We start from the raw sequence: 18,305 nt of genomic DNA, 5'->3' as shown, positions 1-18,305 counted from the left end.
TGATAAAGGAGGTGTTTCATTATAAAGTCATGCTGTTTTAAGAGTCTCCACCAGAGAACAGGCTATTACAGTTTACTACTACACCACAACTCAGCTGCCCAATTCAAACTATTTTTCTTGGGTGTCGTTAACACACCAATTAAGAGAGTTGGAGTGAAGTGATACTTAAAAAAAGAACAACATGATGACAAAAAACATGTAGGTATTTTAGATGATTGCTTGATCACTGGGGCTTAATTGCTGTGGGGTAATTAAAGTAAACATTAACGTTCAAGTCAAAAGCACAATACAGTAACAATGCATGTTTTCAACTCTCACCTAAAATCATAATGGTACTAGGAGTGTTTCACACATGTACAGCAGTGGAGGCTGGTGGGAGGACCTATAGGAGGACAGGCTCATTGTAATGGCTGTTATGGAATTCATGGAATGGATTCAAACATGGTTTCAATATGTTTGATGTGTTTGATACCGTTCCATTAATTCCATTCCAGCCATTACAATTATTATTTGTGTTGTTCTAGTCTTGCTCAAGCTTATTGAAGGCTAAACCACTGGTTTGACTTGCTACTAACCTGTTCCAACAGACCAACACAAGAAAACACCGGGTGTTACTGAGTTCACCCTCCACCAACTGTCACAGCCAAGAAGTCTGAATGAGGAGTGAAACTGGGAGGACTGGAATAACATTTAGGCTCAGTGAAACTGAACCAATGTGACAGGTGAAACAACTTACAAACCAATGCACTTCACTTAAAAAACCCACAACATTTGACCTAGGTAGACTTCGATTGAAGAGCTTACAGTTAAGTAAGTAAACTATGTACATGACTCTGTGCATGTGGTCCAGGCCAGGCATAAGAAAAAAAGAACCTCACCAGTAAAATAAGAATTTGCATGTGGTTAAATAACTTACTGCTTTTCATGTGTGATCAGGGCAAACAATGGTGTAGTGTGTTTGTTTCAGGTCTGTATGTTTTGCTTCAAATAAGGATGAGGTTACTGACTGGAGGTGACGCCGCGCCCCTTTCGGCATCTGTCAGGAAGTGAATTCAAGAAAAATAGGAGCGCAAAACCGCGGACACCGTGGGTCGCAGACGGACAAACATACGGCCGCCGATTTTGAGTTTTTACCAGTAAGCTAGACATCTGAATGCTGCATATACACGGACAACACTACCAAAATGCTCATTAAAGAATTGTAAGTAAAAATGTTTGGAAAAATATGGTGTTTAGTTAAAACGTGTTACGCAGGAGAACGATGTCATACACATGCAAACATTGGGAAAATGTCTAGTATAGCCTACTTAACATTTGGGAATTCAAAAAGCACGTATTAGCTGTTATCTTTGCGTAAAATGTCAACTTTGTCAATGGAGAAGGCTATTGACTGCTTGTTGCCTGTCTTCACTGTATGGATAGACTCATTGAATGAAGGCATCAAGTAAAATAATCATGAACAACACATTGGCCAAAATGGAAATGTATTGGCAGTTACCAAAATGATTTACCTTAACTGACAAAGTGCCACTGTAACCATAACTTTTAATTATAATCATCCCATGCATCATCAGGCCTACTAAAAAACATACAAGGGTGTGCCTTTATCTAAAACGAATCCAAAGTATACACTTGCATGACATGTCGTCTAACTCATTGGTTACTAGAACCAACAACTGCCATATCAACATGACAGCCAGATGCCCCAAACCTGCCTGTATCAATACCATATAATTAGTATGGTGCCTGTCTTGACTCTCATTACGCACACATCTGTTATAATGAAATATTCAGTGCTGCTTAGACTGGGGACAGGTGGTGATTATTGCCTATTGTAGACTGGCAGAGGATGGGGCCAAAGCTAATTGTTTTCTGATAGTAGAAATCTACACCGGGCTTCAATTTCCTCTATGACAATATTACAGCTAGTATCAGTAGCACGTTCAGGCTTGCAATGTTCATAGTTGGTAGGTAGAGCAGGACAATATGGRCAATAATCCATAACGCGATAAATTGCCTGACTTGATAAGATAACGGTAAATAGAACATTAATGTGCACCACTTTTTTAAATCCTTTTTTAAACTACTACGACTACTGGTTTGATGGCTGTAGCCATCAGTTGTCCCATTTAACAATCACACTTATTTTCTTTCAAACTTCACATTTCTCTAGTATAGGCAACTTATCGTCATGAACGATGTAAGCAAAATGTCTGTGTCGAATATTTAAGATTTATCGTCCCAGGTCTATTAGGCTAAACGTGTTTTGATTAGCATACTCTTAGCAGTTGCTATCAGAGAAGTGTCAGTCGAACTAACAAATCAAGTGATAAATTAGATGAGCAATAACATTAGTCATGAGCTGCAGGTGTTGTAATGTGATGTTGCGCTCTCTCTCTCTTCTAGTCGAGTCATCCTCCCCATATCTGTGGAAGAGGTAAGTAGTGACCGAGTGTCATTTCTTTGTGGCTTGTACTCTTGCTTCATGTCACCTATCAAGCTGGTTAAACTACATTCTCGTTTTCTGACGCAACGGTCAAATTGAGGTCAACCATTACCTAGCCCCATGAACGTGCCGTATACACCAGCGGAACGTTCATGGGGCGAACCCGTTACCTAGCGTGCCTATGCTCTTGAGGAATCAGGGCAGTCTGTATGTCTAGCAGTTGGTCTGCATTATGTTCCTCTAACCTTCAAGTTCCTGTTTGTACACACCTTTTATGATAGTGTGTGTGCACAAGATGTTGGCATGGTTGCCATTATGTTCAGGATTGCAGTGGTTAGCCAGCCACACACAGTCAGGTCGGACATTGGCATAAAATATTAGCCATATTAATTAAAACGGAGCACCTTATTCCGACTGAAGCTTTGCAGTTGAAGTCAGTAGTTGTGGGTCGTTCCATGTCAATTCAGCAAGCCATGTCACCCACCATCTCAGATTGTTCTGAAATCGTTTCTGTAATTAGAAACCAATAAGATTAGCATTCCTGCAACATTATTTTGTTGAAATAAAATGTGATCTCTGAGAAATTAAGCTAATTGATTGCACCCAAATTGGCCAATTTAGTTTATAGGATTCATATAATATTTGATAAATATAGTACCTGACATCTGATTTGGACCTAACTTTTTTTTAGGTTTATGGCCCATCCTACATCCTTATATTACCAGGTTCTGACTACTACATGCTGCTGTTCCTGCTATTAGGTGAAAAAAGTTTGAAGAACTTAAAGGGATAGTGCACCCAAATTACAAAATGACATGGGTTTCCTTACCCTGTAACAATTTTATTGTCAAGGTATGACAGCAAGGAATGCTAATCTTTAGTGCTGAGCAATTAACCGAGGTGTTGGTTATTTTTTTGTTTTTTAAACAACTAATTGACTGATGTCGGTTCAATTATTTGAAATCCATTTCGTTCTGTTTTTTGTGAGCTCAATGTGCACATTTCACTGCAGTTTCTCTAGAGATAAATCAGATCATGTCCAAACTGTGCGACGTAATAGGGAGTTGTAGTTTCCAAAAGGCCAATGTTCTACAGAAAATGTGATAATTAACTACAATGACCATGATCCACTGCGTGGCTCATTGTCCAGTCTGTTTATTTTATGCCTGCTCTGTAAGAGACTGAAGAATGTGCAATCAAGAGGGAACACATAGAGAGCAGTTTCTTTGAGGTATCTCTACCTGCAAATACATGATCTAAGTGGTTGATAGTTGTTATTCAGCAGTCATGAAGTATGCCTTATTTACTTTGAAGAACTACTAAAATAGTGATTTTGTCATGAGATGAGTTGGAATGACAAAGTAATCAAATAAAACTAATGTAATATACACAATGAAATAATTGTATTAATGTGAATAACTGATGATTAGTATGTGATAAGCAGTCATGGGCAGTCACTACCATCATGGGTATTTCAGTATTCTTCTATGTTACAGCATTCAACTCACATAATGCATAGTGCATTTTAAATATCGCAACCAAAATCGAAAATCATGTTTTTTTTTTTTATTATAACCAAAACCAACCCACCCAAAAATCACTAATCTCTCAGCACTACTAATCTTATCTGTTTCTAACAACACAAACTATTTCAGAACAATCTGAGATGGTGGGTGTCAATCCTATTTCTTGTGCTTTTTGAGGTGGAATGACCCTTGTATGTTCCCGACCAGATTTATTTTCATCAGACATAATCTTTGCATTCCATCTTGGCAACAATTTATCAGCAACAGTACTGATTCCACCGTTCTCTCTCCTTCCTTCTCAGTCTCCCTCTCTTTCTCCATTTGTTCCCAGAGTTCTAGTCACCAGCATCATTCCCCGCTCGCTCTTTTTTTTTTAAAGCTGACTTAAATCCAAGTCTCAATCGTTTTCCCCAAAATAAGATCCCAGATCAAGGATCATAACCCTAAATTCCATTCATAGCCTTACATAAGGGTGATTCCTCATTGGAACAAAAACATACCATAGAAAAYGTACTTTTGGAGGAAGGATTCTTGACATTTTCTATCTTTATATTGAAAAAAATAAACATAAACCATTTTAGATTTGGCAAATGTTTCAATATATTGTTGAACATAATATACTCTACATGCATATCAAAGTTCCAGAAGGAGGTCTCTGCTACTTTTACTTACTGTATAAAAATTGATTCAAAATGGTTGCCTTTTGGTGATTTGCAGGATGTGCAATGATACAAGTAAAAGGAGTGCTGTGATTGGTTAAATTGCCTGCTATGCCAATTTCTCTGTACAAAATGGGCCGTAACTTTTAAACTTCCTCGGCCAGCCTGAGGAAGATGGCCATATGAGTCACACGCATGCAGGGGAACAATAAGTGAAATGCTGGTTTTACACGTGTCGTCACATTCCTAACCACCTACTCGCACATGAGATGGAACCTCCAAAATAACACTGATGTGATTGTACCCCATCTTCCTCCAAACAGAGCTGTTTCACCTGTTGAAAGCATCTCATTTTGGGATGACTTATCAAATCAGCCCGGTACGAACTAGTCGGTGTTTTTAAATGTCTGTTGGTTGTTGAGTAGTGTCAATGTGCAGCAAGCGAGTCACCAGTTCCCTGTGGGTCACTATCTCCCTGATGCACAGTGGCTACGTTCCAGGACCACTTTATTGCAGTCATGCTGCACACAGCAACCCGTGGTTGCGTGCCATGTCATCGACTGCTGCTGGGTGACTCAAGGCCTGTGGTGGTGGTGGATGGACGGGGTGTGCTGCCTAGGCTGTGACAGCAGAGTTGGAGACAGTAATCCACCTGCCAAAGGTCTTTGACAGAGCTCTACAACCTGAAATCACTGGCGAGCATCTAACGAGGGAATTGTTGGCAGAGACTGTCATTAAAAAAAAACTGCCACAGAGGGCTATTACAGTATTTTCCTTATGCTTGCTGACAGTACTGTTATGCTGAAGTCAGTGTCTATCTGGGCTAAATGCACAAGGAACGGCCAGTGGTGAAAACAGAGAACTGTCCCTGTCCAGGTGCTCTGAGGAGTGAGTGGTTAGGGATGTGTATGTGGGGAACTGAGTTAATATAATCCCTCGTGTTCATGAATGAATTTCTCCCCCCCACATTTGTGCCCACTGAAGTGGTTGTAGCTGTCTGTTAATGCAACTTGTGAACAATGGATATTTATTTAGTCTGTGTGAAACTGTAGCTCACTCCTCTGTCTTCCTCTCCACAGTACCAAGTGGGGCAGCTGTACTCTGTGGCTGAGACCAGTAAGAATGAGACGGGTGGAGGAGAAGGGGTGGAGGTTCTGAAGAATGAACCCTATGAGAAGGACGGAGAGAAGGGCCAGTACACCCACAAGATATATCACCTGCACAGGTACGATTGGTCCATCCACCTATCCATCCATCTACCCAGTGACTCCCATCCACCCACAATCACCCAATGGTACAATATATACCCATGGTTCTTGAAGAATGTAACTCATAAATCCATCATGAGCTCAGTTCAACTGAACCCAAAATATAAGCTTGTTTTACTCCATTGTAAACAATATAATTTTAAACAAATACTGTATAGCCTCAAAACATGGTTAAAACTACAATGGTGAGTCCTTGCATCCATAGTTATGTCTAAAACAAGCTTATATTTTAAGTTCAACTGAACCCAAAATATAAGCTTGTTTTACTCCATTGTAAACAATATAATTTTAAACAAATACTGTATAGCCTCAAAACATGGTTAAAACTACAATGGTGAGTCCTTGCATCCATAGTTATGTCTATCCCTCAGCTATTTCACGAGAAATAGGTGGAGTGTCCATTTATTTATTATTTGAACTGCAGATTTCAACTTTTTATAAATAAAAAATTACTTTAAGAAATTATCAAATTGTTTGACAACCCTGTMTAAATGCTTTCAAATTGTACTGAGAAAAAAATATAAATGCAACATGCAGCAATTTCAAAGATTTTACTGAGTTACAGTTCATATAAGGAAATCAGTCAATTTAAATTAGGCCCTAATCTATGGATTTCACATGACTGGGCAGGGGTGCAGCCTTGGTGGGCCTGGGAGGGCATAGGGCCACCCACTTGGCAGCCCAGCCAATCAGAATACGTTTTTCCCCGCAAAAGGGCTTTATTACAGACAGAAATACTCCTCAGCTCCCCTCACTACCCCACCCTCAGACGATCCCACACGTGAAGAAGCCGGATGTGGAGGTCCTGGGCTGGCGTGGTTACACGTGGTCTGTGGTTGTGAGGCCGGTTGGACGTACTGCCAAATTCTCTAAAATGATGTTGGAGGCAGCTTATGGTAGAGAAATGAAGATTCAATTAGCTGGCAACAGCTCTGGTGGACATTCCTGCAGACGGTGTGCCAATTGCACGCTCCCTCAACTTGAGACATCTGTGGCATTGTGTTGTGACAAAACTGCACATTTTAGTGTCCTTTTATTTTCCCCAGCACCAGGTGCACTTGTGTAATGATCATGCTTTTTAATCAGCGTCTTGATATGCCACACCTGTCAGGTGGATGGATTGTCTTGGCAAAAAATAAATGCTCACTAACAGGGATATTAACACATTTGTGCACAAAATTTGAGAGATACAATTTTAGCATGTGGAACATTTCTGGGTTTAAAAAAAAATTCAGCTCATGAAACATGGGACCAACACTTTACATGTCCGTTTATATTTTTGTTCAGTGTATTTCAAATTCAACCGTTTGTCTTTTTCAGTGATGACGATACGGATCTCTCATGGTAGGGTGSGCTATATTTAAATAGGGTGAACTTTGAGCACCTATCTCCTGGGGCCAAAAAGGCACTTTCTCACCACTTCTACCATGGGCAAACACGTGTGGAAAGTTTTGTTCAAGTGGGTGTGTTCAATTGGGTGCGGTGGTTGAGGTCAAAGGGATGTGGTCAAAAAGTGATTGAATTCATATGGATCGACCCTAAAATAATAATATATTTTTCTCTGCAGTAAAGTGCCAAACTATGTGCGCATTCTGGCACCATCAACTGCTCTTAACATCCACGAGAAGGCCTGGAATGCTTACCCCTACTGTCGGACTGGTAAGTCCCCTGCTCTTTGTTACCTACTCCTTCTGTAGAGAGAGAAGATGTTGAATAATTAATTTGGGCATACACGCCAGCACTGTGAGGACATGCTATTGGAATCTATGTAATGTCTGGACCAATAGCCAGGCATTGGGTATTAATGGTGTATATAGACAACTTCTCAGTTCGATTGGCAAGGAGTTAGCCAATTTCAAACAAATGTGCAACTATTGAGATATTATTTTGAAAATGTCTGTTCCCCTAAACATTGTTTACTCTCTTTGTCTCCTCATGTCCATCTCTTCCCCTGTTGCAGTTATTACAGTAAGTACTGTTTTCTTCTATACATTTACATATACAGTATGTTACTGTTTACTTGCACACTATTCAGCTGTAAACATGGTAAAAGAGGAGCTGGTAACCTTGCCTGTCAAAAGGAAAGGAGAGAAGTGGATGGGGCTGACTTAACACAGAAAGACTGACACTCGTTTTGCCAGGGTGAAAATGCATGTGCACCTCTTTCAGCTGTTTTGTTTATGTGTTATTGACTGTACGTTTGTTTATCCCATGTGTAACTCTGTGTTTTTGTCGCACTGCTTTGCTTTGTCTTGGCCAGTCGCACTGGTATTTAACCTGGTAGGCCAGTTGAAAACTTGTTCTCAACTGGCCTACCTGGTTAAATAAAGGTGAAATATATATATTTTTTAAATGACCAGTACCACTGCTCATAGCTGATGTATGCTTCAAGATGTAATCACTTATAGTCCATATATAAAGGTAAAATAAATATATTACTTTCAGTTTCAAACCTGGGTTCAAATACTATTTGAAATCTTTCAAATACTTTGAATTTTTGCTCTAGCCCTGGATGGGGTGTACCGGTTAACTTCTTATGGCTGGGGGCAGTATTGAGTAGCTTGGATGAATAAGGTGCCCAGAGTAAACTGCCTGCTACTCAATCCCAGTTGCTAATATATGCATATTAATAGTATATTTGGATAGAAAACACTCTGAAGTTTCTAAAACTGTTTGAATGATGTCTGTGAGTATAACAGAACTCACATGGCAGGCAAACACCTGAGAAAAAATCCAACCAGGAAGTGGGAAATCTGAGTTTGGTTGTTTTTCAACTCATTCTCTATTGACGATACAGTGGGATATTGGTCATGTTGCACTTCCTAAGGCTTCCACTAGATGTCAACAGTCTTTAGAACTGTGTCTGATGCTTCTACTGTGAAGCGGGGCCGAATGAGAYGGGAATGAGTCAGAGGTCTGCCAGAGCCACGAGCTGGCCARGCTCGTTCACATGAGAGCGAGCTCTGTTCCATTGCAATTCTGAAGACAAAGGAATTCTCCGGTTGGAACATTATTGAAGATTTATGTTAAAAACATCCTAAAGATTGATTCTATACTTCGTTTCTACGGACTGTAACGGAACTTTTTGACTTTGTCTGCTCCTAGTGAACGCGCTTCGTGAGTTTGGTTTTGTTTACCAAACGCGCGAACAAAAGGAGCTATTTGGACAAATGATGGACATTATCGAACAAAACAAACATTTATTGTGGAACTGGGATTCCTGAGAGTGCATTCTGAAGAAGATTATCAAAGGTAAGTGAATATTTATAATGTTATTTCTGACTTCTATTGACTGCACAATATGGCGGATATCTTTTTGGCTGGTTTGGGCTCMGAGCYACGTTCTCAGATTATGCTTTTTCCGTAAAGCTTTTTTAAAAATCTGACAGCGGTTGCATTAAGGAGAAGTGTATCTGAAGTTCCATGTATGACACTTGTATTTTCATCAACTTTTATGATGAGTATTTCTGTAAATTGAAGTGGCTCTCTGCAAAATCACAGGATGTTTTTGGAACTACTGAACATAACGTGCCAATGGATACTGAGATTTTTTTATATAAATATGAACTTTATCGAACAACACATGTATTGTGTAACATGAAGTCCTATGAGTGTCTTCTGATGAAGATCATCAAAGGTTAGTGATTCATTTTATCTCCATTTCTGTTTTTTGTGACTCCTCTCTTTGGCTGGAAAAATGGCTGTGTTTTTCTGTGACTTGGCGCTGACCTAACATAATCGTTTGTGGTGCTTTCGTCGTAAAGCCTATTTGAAATCGGTACTGTTGTGGGATTAACAAGAAGTGTATCTTAAATGGTATAAAATACTTGTATGTTTGAGGAATTTTAATTATGAGATTTCTGTTTGAATTTGACGCCCTGCACTTTCACTGGCTGTTGTCATATCGATCCCGTTAGCGGGATCTCAGCCCTAAGAAGTTTAAGGACTATTCCATTGATTGATTAAGCCAGCATGTTCAATCAAGCACATATAAAGTATTTGACATGATTTCAAATAGTCTTTGAACCCAGTATGTGTTGGTCACTTGCTTGATCTCGTTTATGTTATTACTTGCTCTTCCTCCCACAGAATGAATACATGAAGGACAATTTTCTGATTAAAATTGAGACGTGGCACAAGCCCGACATGGGGGTTCAGGACAATGTGAGTGAGCAGCTAATGTCATGAGTCTGAATGTATACCATGTCAAGCATGGACCTCCAGCACATTTAATTCAGTTAGCGGACGTCACTGGTCCTTTAATTTAACGATTTCCCCTTTTTTTACTTTATCTATCAGACACCAATCAGTCACTTCCATTGACGTCATTTCATTCCACTGATGTCATTTCCGTGTCCGTCCACTAACTTGGTGAAAGGATACGGAAACCCTTCTCGTGTTTGCATTTTTAGTTCTCAGACCTGCTCTGTTGGTTATGACACTGAATCAACATTTACACATAATGTATCAAAGTGCTATGTAATCAGGTTTGGGGTCAATTCAATTTCCTTCAAAATTGGATTTAGAATTTGCTTTTCAGTTTATTTCCTGATTTTGAGTGGATTGAAATGTAATTGGCCCCAAGGCCAACCCTGCATGTTATACCTAGTCTATGTAGTGACTACTAGTGAGTCATTCTTAGCTCTTGAGGTGGGTAACTTACTATAAATGATTCCCTGCATAGGTACACGGACTAGACCCAGACCAATGGAAGAAGACTGAAGTAGTCTACATTGACATCGCTGACAAAACCCAAGTGGATGCCAAGGTGATGGCAGTGATTGATCAGTGTGAATGTACTAACAATTTATTATTAATAATAAGCATGCTTTTAAGCTCTCTTACTGTTCTAAACCCAGACACATCAGGGTCTTATTAAGGCAGCAAATGGTCAAACATTTACTGAAACAGGGAGGGATTGCCTGAACTTGTCCAATAGAAATTCCTTTAACGAGAAGGCAGGCTTCTGTCAAATCTTTTGCCAAATTGCCACAAATTTGTGGGCAGCTCATATTTTAAAATGAAATTAGTTTTGTGTCAAACTCTTGCGACAAATTTGCAGCGACTTGTGAACTTCTGGAAAACAATAGTGGGAATCTTGTTGCGAACATTCTGTTTGCTGCAAATTTGTTTCAAACTGATTATGAAAATGCTAATTAAAACAGGATTTTGAATACTTTGTGTATTAACAACATTGAAATGTATATGCGATTTGGTTTGTGTCAATACATTTAAATTAACTTCCTTCTCACAGAGAACTAAACTACTACAGTGCCTTCAGAAAGTATTCCCACCCCTTGACTTTTTACACATTTTGTTGTTACAAAGTGGGATTAAAATCGATTTTTTTAAATCACCTTGGGCAGCGATTACAGCTGTGAGTCTTTCTGGGTAAACTAGCCAGTCAGTGGTGCTGACAGAACTGATCTAGCTAGCAACAAAATGTGTTTCACACTATCCCATAAAACATGACATGCTTACCAAGCATCATTTAGCTTACACAATTAGAACGTTTATTACGAAGTTTAAGTTAAAACACTCGACAACTTCGGTAGCGGGTTAGCATTTTCCAACTGACGGTTAGTATTACCGTTTCAAATTAATTCATTACCACGGTTTGAAAAACTCATGGTAAATACTGTCCAGCATCAACCAAAGTTAGCAACAGTCTGACGTAGGCGCAGCATGCTTTGTGTGAAAACATGGCGCAAGGCAGTGACAGCGCTCGGGGGATTTCAGCCTTCTAAGAGGACCAAATCTGAAGTGTGGTCGTATTTTGGGTTTTACAAGGGTGCTGAAGGAAAACCTAATCAAAGATGGTCACCCTGTCTGCAGAACATACACACAAAAAAATTGCTGCGAAAGGGGGCAACACTTCAAATCTCTTGAGTCATCTTCGTGATCACTGCTACTTTATAGCGAATGCAAGGTAAGTTGACTTTTAGCTCAATTCATGATGTGGGGACTTCGGAATGAGGGAAAATGTCATTGTTTGTCAAACTAATAGCTTGTCAATCATTTTAACGGAAGCTTTCAGTGTTACCTACTCTTGTAAAAACACTGCACGTTGCCCTGCTGCTGTATGCGTTGTGTGTCTGCAGACTCTATTCACCCATTGCACACGATAACTAACACCTTATMTAGTTTAGTCACCCAACCAACATATTTTGTTCATTTAAAATCCGTCAGTCGTCGACTTGGTTGTGTAAGTGTTCCAACAYGAGAAACACTATAGACTCCTATACCAGACTCCTGTATTTATGTCAATTGCTGGGCTCATTGCAATTACTATCACTGTCTTAAGACTCATTTGTATTTATGTAAATTGTGCATGGGGTCATTGCATATACTCAAATGCAACACAGAAGATTGTGTGAGTGAATAATAATTATAATGTAGTAATACATTTTCTTTTCCCTTGTTTACAGAGTGGACGTGCAGCAGGCAAACCCAGTGATGCTACTGGTCCCTCATCTACAGTTGTGAACTTGTGACACAGACACTCGAGCAAGCTTTTAAAAGGCAGGCTGCTAATGCACCCATGTCAAAAAATGCTCAGGACCTCACTGCAGCCCTTTCATATTACATTGCAAAGGTCACGATGCCATTTCAAATACTTGAGAGGCCTGGCTTTCTGAGGCTGATTAAGGTTGCCGTGCCTCACTACAAAGTGCCATCGCAAACATTATTTTCCAAGACTGAAATCCCAAACCTGTACAACCAGGTTAAAGCTGATGTTGGACAAAGTTTGGCTCAAGGCACATGGTTTGCTGCAACTACTGAACTCTGGACCAGTGAAAGCGGGGGTGGTCAACCCTACATCAGCTTCACTATCCATTACCTCACCCCAGACTGGCAACTGGAATCAAACTGCCTGGAAACACAGTTCTTCTCAGAAGATCACTCGGCGCACAACAGTTTTTGAGAATATGCTGGAAGAGTGGGGGGATCAACAAGAAAGACCTGGTCTGCATAACCACAGACAATGCAACAAACATGATCAAGGCTTTTGAAGAGTTCCCAGATCTGTGGCTTGGGTGCTTTGACCATAATTTAACCAGGCCACCTTAAAGGCTCTGAAAATTCAGAGTTGACACGACAGCCATGGCCTGCCGTCATCTGGTCCAAGGCTTCTCACGGAGCTAGGAGAGAACTGAGAGAAAAGCAAGCTGCCCTCAACATGCCACAGAAGGCTCTGATCCATGATGTGATGACCCGATGGGGATCTATACACAAGATGCTTGAGCGTTTCCTCAGCCAACTGCAGCCAGTCTGTGCGACACTGGCTGGAGAAAGAGGAACATGGCATCTGATGTCGACATAAGTGTCATAGCGCATCTGTGCCAGCTCCTTGAACGTCTGAGAACGTTTACAGATGCACTTGCCTCAGACACGAGTGACACTGTCAGCCATCAATCCTGTCCTGGACCACGTCACCTGTGATGTTCTGGTTGAAAAGGATACGGATCCATCCCTGACCAAGGATATGAAAGGGGTAATGAGAGAAGACCTTAACAACAGATACACAGAGAAGGCAAAGAGTCATGCACATGGCTTGTTTCATCGACCCCCGCTTCAATAGGAGCTTTTTAGATGACCCTGAGGCAGCAGAGAGGTGACGAGGGTCTGATTCTGACCACCCCAGAAGACAGAGTGAAAGAAGAGATCAAGGTCACCTGTCTCTGCCACCCATTCCAGCAGAAGAGGATCCACTGGTGTGGTGGAGGGGCCATGCATCAGAGCTGCCTCACCTTGCCAGGGTTGCCAGGAAGCTTTTGTGCATCCCAGCGTGCCATCGGTGTTCAGTGCCAGCGTGCACGTTGTCTCCCCTCGCAGATCACTACTTAAAACAGACCAAGTAAATATGCTGACATTTTTACATTTCAATCTCAAGTAAACAAAGCTGCATCCGTACAGGATGTTAGGCCAGCAGCACCTTATGTCTTTATGAAGGAGAGAACGGACATACAATCACTGCTGTTCATTTGATTTGTTTATATATTTTGTGTTATTTTAATGTCAACACCTGCACATTGGATGTGTTTACATATGGTTGTATTGTTCTTACATGCACATTGGATGTGTTTACATATGGTTGTATTGTTCTTAAATGCACATTGGATGTGTTTACATATGGTTGTATTGTTCTTACATGCACATTGGATGTGTTTACATATGGTTGTATTGTTCTTACATGCACGTTGCTTTACTTGTGTTGCTTTTATATGCACATTTGATATACTTAAGGTTGTGTTCATTTAAAACCTGCAGGGAAACTTGTACCTCTCATGGCCACATGGTGCCATATTTAATGCTATTATTTGAATGTTTATGCACACAAAGTGCATAGTGCTGCTAATTTTATTTGTTTGTTAGTTTTCAATATAAAACTTGGTGAAATTATTGCAGTGTTTGTATCAGTACTTTTTGAACATTTCCGGCACATTAACAATACTGCGATAATACTGATAACCGTGATCATTTTGCTCACTATAATTGTGATATGAAATTTCCATACCGTTTCATCGCTATTTACCAGAAACGGCTTCTGTCTGGTAAACTGTTTGCCACTAGTGGCAATAAATATTTTTGCCACAGGTTTTCCCTTAATGTCTATGGGTTTGCCACAGATTCAAATAGTTCAGAGTTTTTTTTCTGGCAAACATGAAGTATTTGCCACTATTGGCAATAAATATTATTGTTGCCAAAMGTTTCCTGCTGATTCAGCACTAGTGGCAAACTTTTGTAAACTTCCTGCAGATTTGTGGCAAGTTTGCCACAAAATGTTGCCAGAAGTTTCCCACAAGGCATAACACTTCATTTTAATTTAAAATGTTCTACCACATTTTGCTACGGTGTTCCCTAATGAGTACGACCCAGTTACCTAACTAGAACACTGGTATCTTTGCATCCTACTCATCTACTGACTCTGCTCCACACAGGACTATAAGCCAGAAGAAGATCCTGCCATATTCAAGTCAGAGAAGACAGGCAGGGGCCCCCTGGGGCCTAACTGGAAGGTACTACCCAAACCAATATTCCTCCATTGTTATCATATTTTTCACATCAGCTAATTTCACCCGTAGCTGTATCCAGAGTCATACAGTATATTTAGACAGTTGGGCCAGTGTGGTTTCTGTCTGAACGTTCCCGAGCGCGCCAATTTCACCTCCATAGTCGTTGCTAATTGATGTTTCTGCATCGTGCTGTTTATTTCTGATAGTTTTCTMCTAAACCTATGAAGATGTCCCGTGAAAGCAGATATGCAATTTGTTGACACCACCACAACACAGTACCAACTTGGATACACATTATCCCCCATGCTAATAAGTAAAAACATTTGTGAAATTCGCTGCTCTGTTTTGCTTGTTTACAGCGGGTCATTTCATAGTGAGTTGTCAGAGGCGCTCTCGTATTGTAACATGACCCAAATTTTGAGAATAAAGGTTCCAACATGGCGTCCGTTCTAAAACCTGGCCGAAACTCTCTTGATATGGCTCTGGCTGTATCTATTCCGGTTCGGAAGCTCCATTATGAGTTATTCTGCCTCTGCCTGAGGGTGTAATAACTTTTGTCTTTACCTCTGCAGAAAGAGCTTCCCAGCAACACAAACTCTCCTCACATGTGCGCCTATAAGTTAGTCACAGTCAACTTCAAATGGTGGGGAGTCCAGAACAAAATTGAGAACTTCATTCAGAAGGTGCGGTTTGAGACTTGTCAATTATTCCAGTATTTGCATAATATTCCGTTATGGGGCCAACATCTTTGAGTGCCCAGCCCATATTTTATTCCAGTTCAAACGTAGTGCTAGTACAGAGGCAAAGTCCAATATTTTCATATCGCCCAATGTACATGCAATAAAATTACTCCCCCGTGAAGAAGAAACTAGTAGACAGAGTTGGCTGAGAAATGAGATATCCAAAGCAGTGCGGTCTCTATGGGTGTGACTAAAGACTAGTTTACAATAAAGACAAAGTGTTTTCTGTTCTCTAGTGGACAGACAGTGATTTGCCAGAGAAATGTTACTCCAAGTTGCACATAATAAATGCTGATATTACTAATATTTTTTCTAAGTAATTGTTTTGTCTATTTCTTTCCCTTTTTGATTTCCAGCAAGAGAAGCGATTGTTTACAAAGTTCCACAGACAGCTGTTCTGTTTGATTGATAAATGGATCGGACTGACAATGGAGGACATTCGCCGTATTGAAGAGGCGACCCAAAAAGAGCTGGATGAGGTCATTTACTGTACATTTGTTTGGTCTTTGGCATCAATTAACTCCGAATGAGATGTACAGTACTACTGTCTTAACAGTTTTGTCATTAGGCTACGGAAGTGTGTTGTCCTGCATATCCTACGTATTGAGTGTCTGTGTGTTTGTCTGTGTGTGTGTGTGTGTCTTTCAGATGAGGGAGAAGGATCCAGTCAAAGGGAGTTCTGCTTCAGAGGACTGAGGCTGTGCAGCTGTGATTGTGAGTACTGTCTGGTCAGTGGGAATTATGAGACAGTTCAGGGAGGTGTTCATTAGTGCGCGCAATGGAAAATGCTTTAAAGCAATTTGCAACAGAAAACAATGATGAGCGTTTCTTATAGGACAAGTCCAGGTATGTCGTTCCCTGTATTTACAGTAAGTTAATTTTCTTCCGCTTGGTACCTAATGAACACGACACACATGAGGAGCTCAGGACGTGCACCTTACCCCATATGAATCAGCTACCGCGTTATCAGTGTCATAGTGTAATCGCTCCGATCTCATACTCTATATCAGCTTTCCCTAACTAGTGGCCCGCGGGCCGAATTTGTCCCGCATTTGATTTTATTTGGCCCACAAGTTTACTGAGCAAGGAAAACATTTTCGCCAATAAAAAAGAAMTTGGACATAAGACTGTAAAAACAGCAAATCATCTCCAAGTCATTTTAATTCCCATGCATAATAGCAAGATGCACTGTATGTGATCTTTTACAAATGTAAGCAAGGTTTGAAATGATTGTTTTAGTCAGTTATATTCTTTTTGGGCTTCTTGTGSTATATTTTTAGTCTCCAAATGTATTTGTAATTATGTTCCGGCCCCCTGACAATCCGCTCAAGAAAATAATCAGCCCTTGACTGAATCTAGTTGATGGTCCCTGCTCTATATCTTCAAGCAATACGTCCTCTTATTATTGTGCACAAGGAGACAAGACTTTTGTCTATCTTGCAGATTTGCATTTGACAGATTATAATCAAGTTGTTCACAAAAATCCCTTCTCTCAGTAACAGATCTGAAAAAGTGGAACGAAACACCAGCATCTCTGCCCTGCCCTAGTACTTGGAAATTATATGGCTGTATGCAGACCCCTATACTGTCCAGGCKAGCCATGGAGAGGCCCCAGCAGCCCAGAGGTCCACAGCCACCTTACCTCTGGTGGCCATCACGTTCCTAACTAATTATGTCACTTGTCAAGTTTTTTTTAAATGGGATTTTTTTTGTTGAGTTCTAATGCTGGTATTTTCTATTGTCTTTAATTCCTCATGTGTTTTGTGGACAAAGCTGTATTTGTTGGTTACTCCTGTCTTTCAAAGTACTACGATGTCTTTGTATTTCCCTCTTGGTTACAGTACATTTTTCTTGCCCGGGGACAATCTGCATCAGCAGGCCAACCTGAATCAGCAGGCTGAAATCCACTTGTAGTATTATGGTTTTGGGCTTATGTCTTTTTGGGGCAAGAAATATGGAACAATATACCTGGTCTCTGAGTAATAAATCTTGTCCTGTACTGTATTTTTCTGTATTAATTCACAGGGTCATTTTCTCTGATTTAATTGATTGAGCAACATTTATTGTTCTATACAACCTATGTTATTCAATATTAAAAATAGTATATTTATACTCTTTGCATTCTGTGATTGAATTCATTTCATTGGTGCGAGAGCTGTGTTCACATTTTTCATGACTTGCTTGATTTTCTTTACATCCTTTTAAGTCAAAGATTTTCACTTTCACAGAAATGGTTTAAAAGATCACGATAAGTAAATCTCTTAACCCGTTGTTCATATGGTTTTTCAAAATGGAACTCATGTCAGCAGTTTCCTAACCGTAACGCATTTTGATCCCACTTATTTCACCCTGTAACCCTTTTCACTTTTACAAATCTCACACCTTTTATGTAGATCTACAGACACCAATTTAGACTACAGTCAGACTTACTGAACAGAAGCAGGCTGCTCGATCCTGTCTAAGTCAAGGACCGCTACAGAACGTATGTTGGAGGGAAGTATTGCTATGTTGATAAATGGAYAGTGGAGTGATTCAACTTTTAAAGTTGCTTGGGACAGAGGAATAAATCTGTTTTTGATACATAGTTGCTGTTTTTTATATGATGCTGATTTTATGGAGCCAGATAACTGCCAAAAAGGTTGTATTTAC

General features: G+C 40.2%; 1 protein-coding gene across 1 annotated transcript; it reads left to right on the top strand.

Annotated features, from left to right (window-relative positions):
- The first annotated feature begins 992 nt into the window (after positions 1–992).
- LOC111960493 (phosphatidylinositol transfer protein alpha isoform) lies at positions 993–17,349 on the top strand. The gene is made up of 12 exons (XM_023982501.2): positions 993–1,201; positions 2,407–2,437; positions 5,711–5,856; positions 7,467–7,558; positions 7,860–7,867; positions 9,989–10,063; positions 10,584–10,667; positions 14,842–14,919; positions 15,489–15,599; positions 16,013–16,135; positions 16,305–16,370; positions 17,153–17,349. The coding sequence occupies exons 1-11, from the start codon at positions 1,185–1,187 to the stop codon at positions 16,350–16,352; spliced, it is 813 nt and encodes a 270-aa protein (XP_023838269.1). The 5' UTR covers positions 993–1,184; the 3' UTR covers positions 16,353–16,370; positions 17,153–17,349.
- Positions 17,350–18,305: the final 956 nt, after the last annotated feature.

Source organism: Salvelinus sp. IW2-2015, linkage group LG4p (assembly GCF_002910315.2).
Source record: "Salvelinus sp. IW2-2015 linkage group LG4p, ASM291031v2, whole genome shotgun sequence".
NCBI lineage: Eukaryota > Metazoa > Chordata > Actinopteri > Salmoniformes > Salmonidae > Salvelinus > Salvelinus sp. IW2-2015.
Note: the sequence above shows the minus strand (reverse complement) of the source record. Positions and strands in the feature narration are given on the sequence as shown.

Coding starts and splice junctions, on each gene's coding strand:
- LOC111960493 (XM_023982501.2), top strand. Junction 15,600..16,012: donor TTGAGAACTTCATTCAGAAG/GTGCGGTTTGAG, acceptor TTTGATTTCCAG/CAAGAGAAGCGATTGTTTAC. Junction 16,136..16,304: donor CCCAAAAAGAGCTGGATGAG/GTCATTTACTGT, acceptor TGTGTCTTTCAG/ATGAGGGAGAAGGATCCAGT.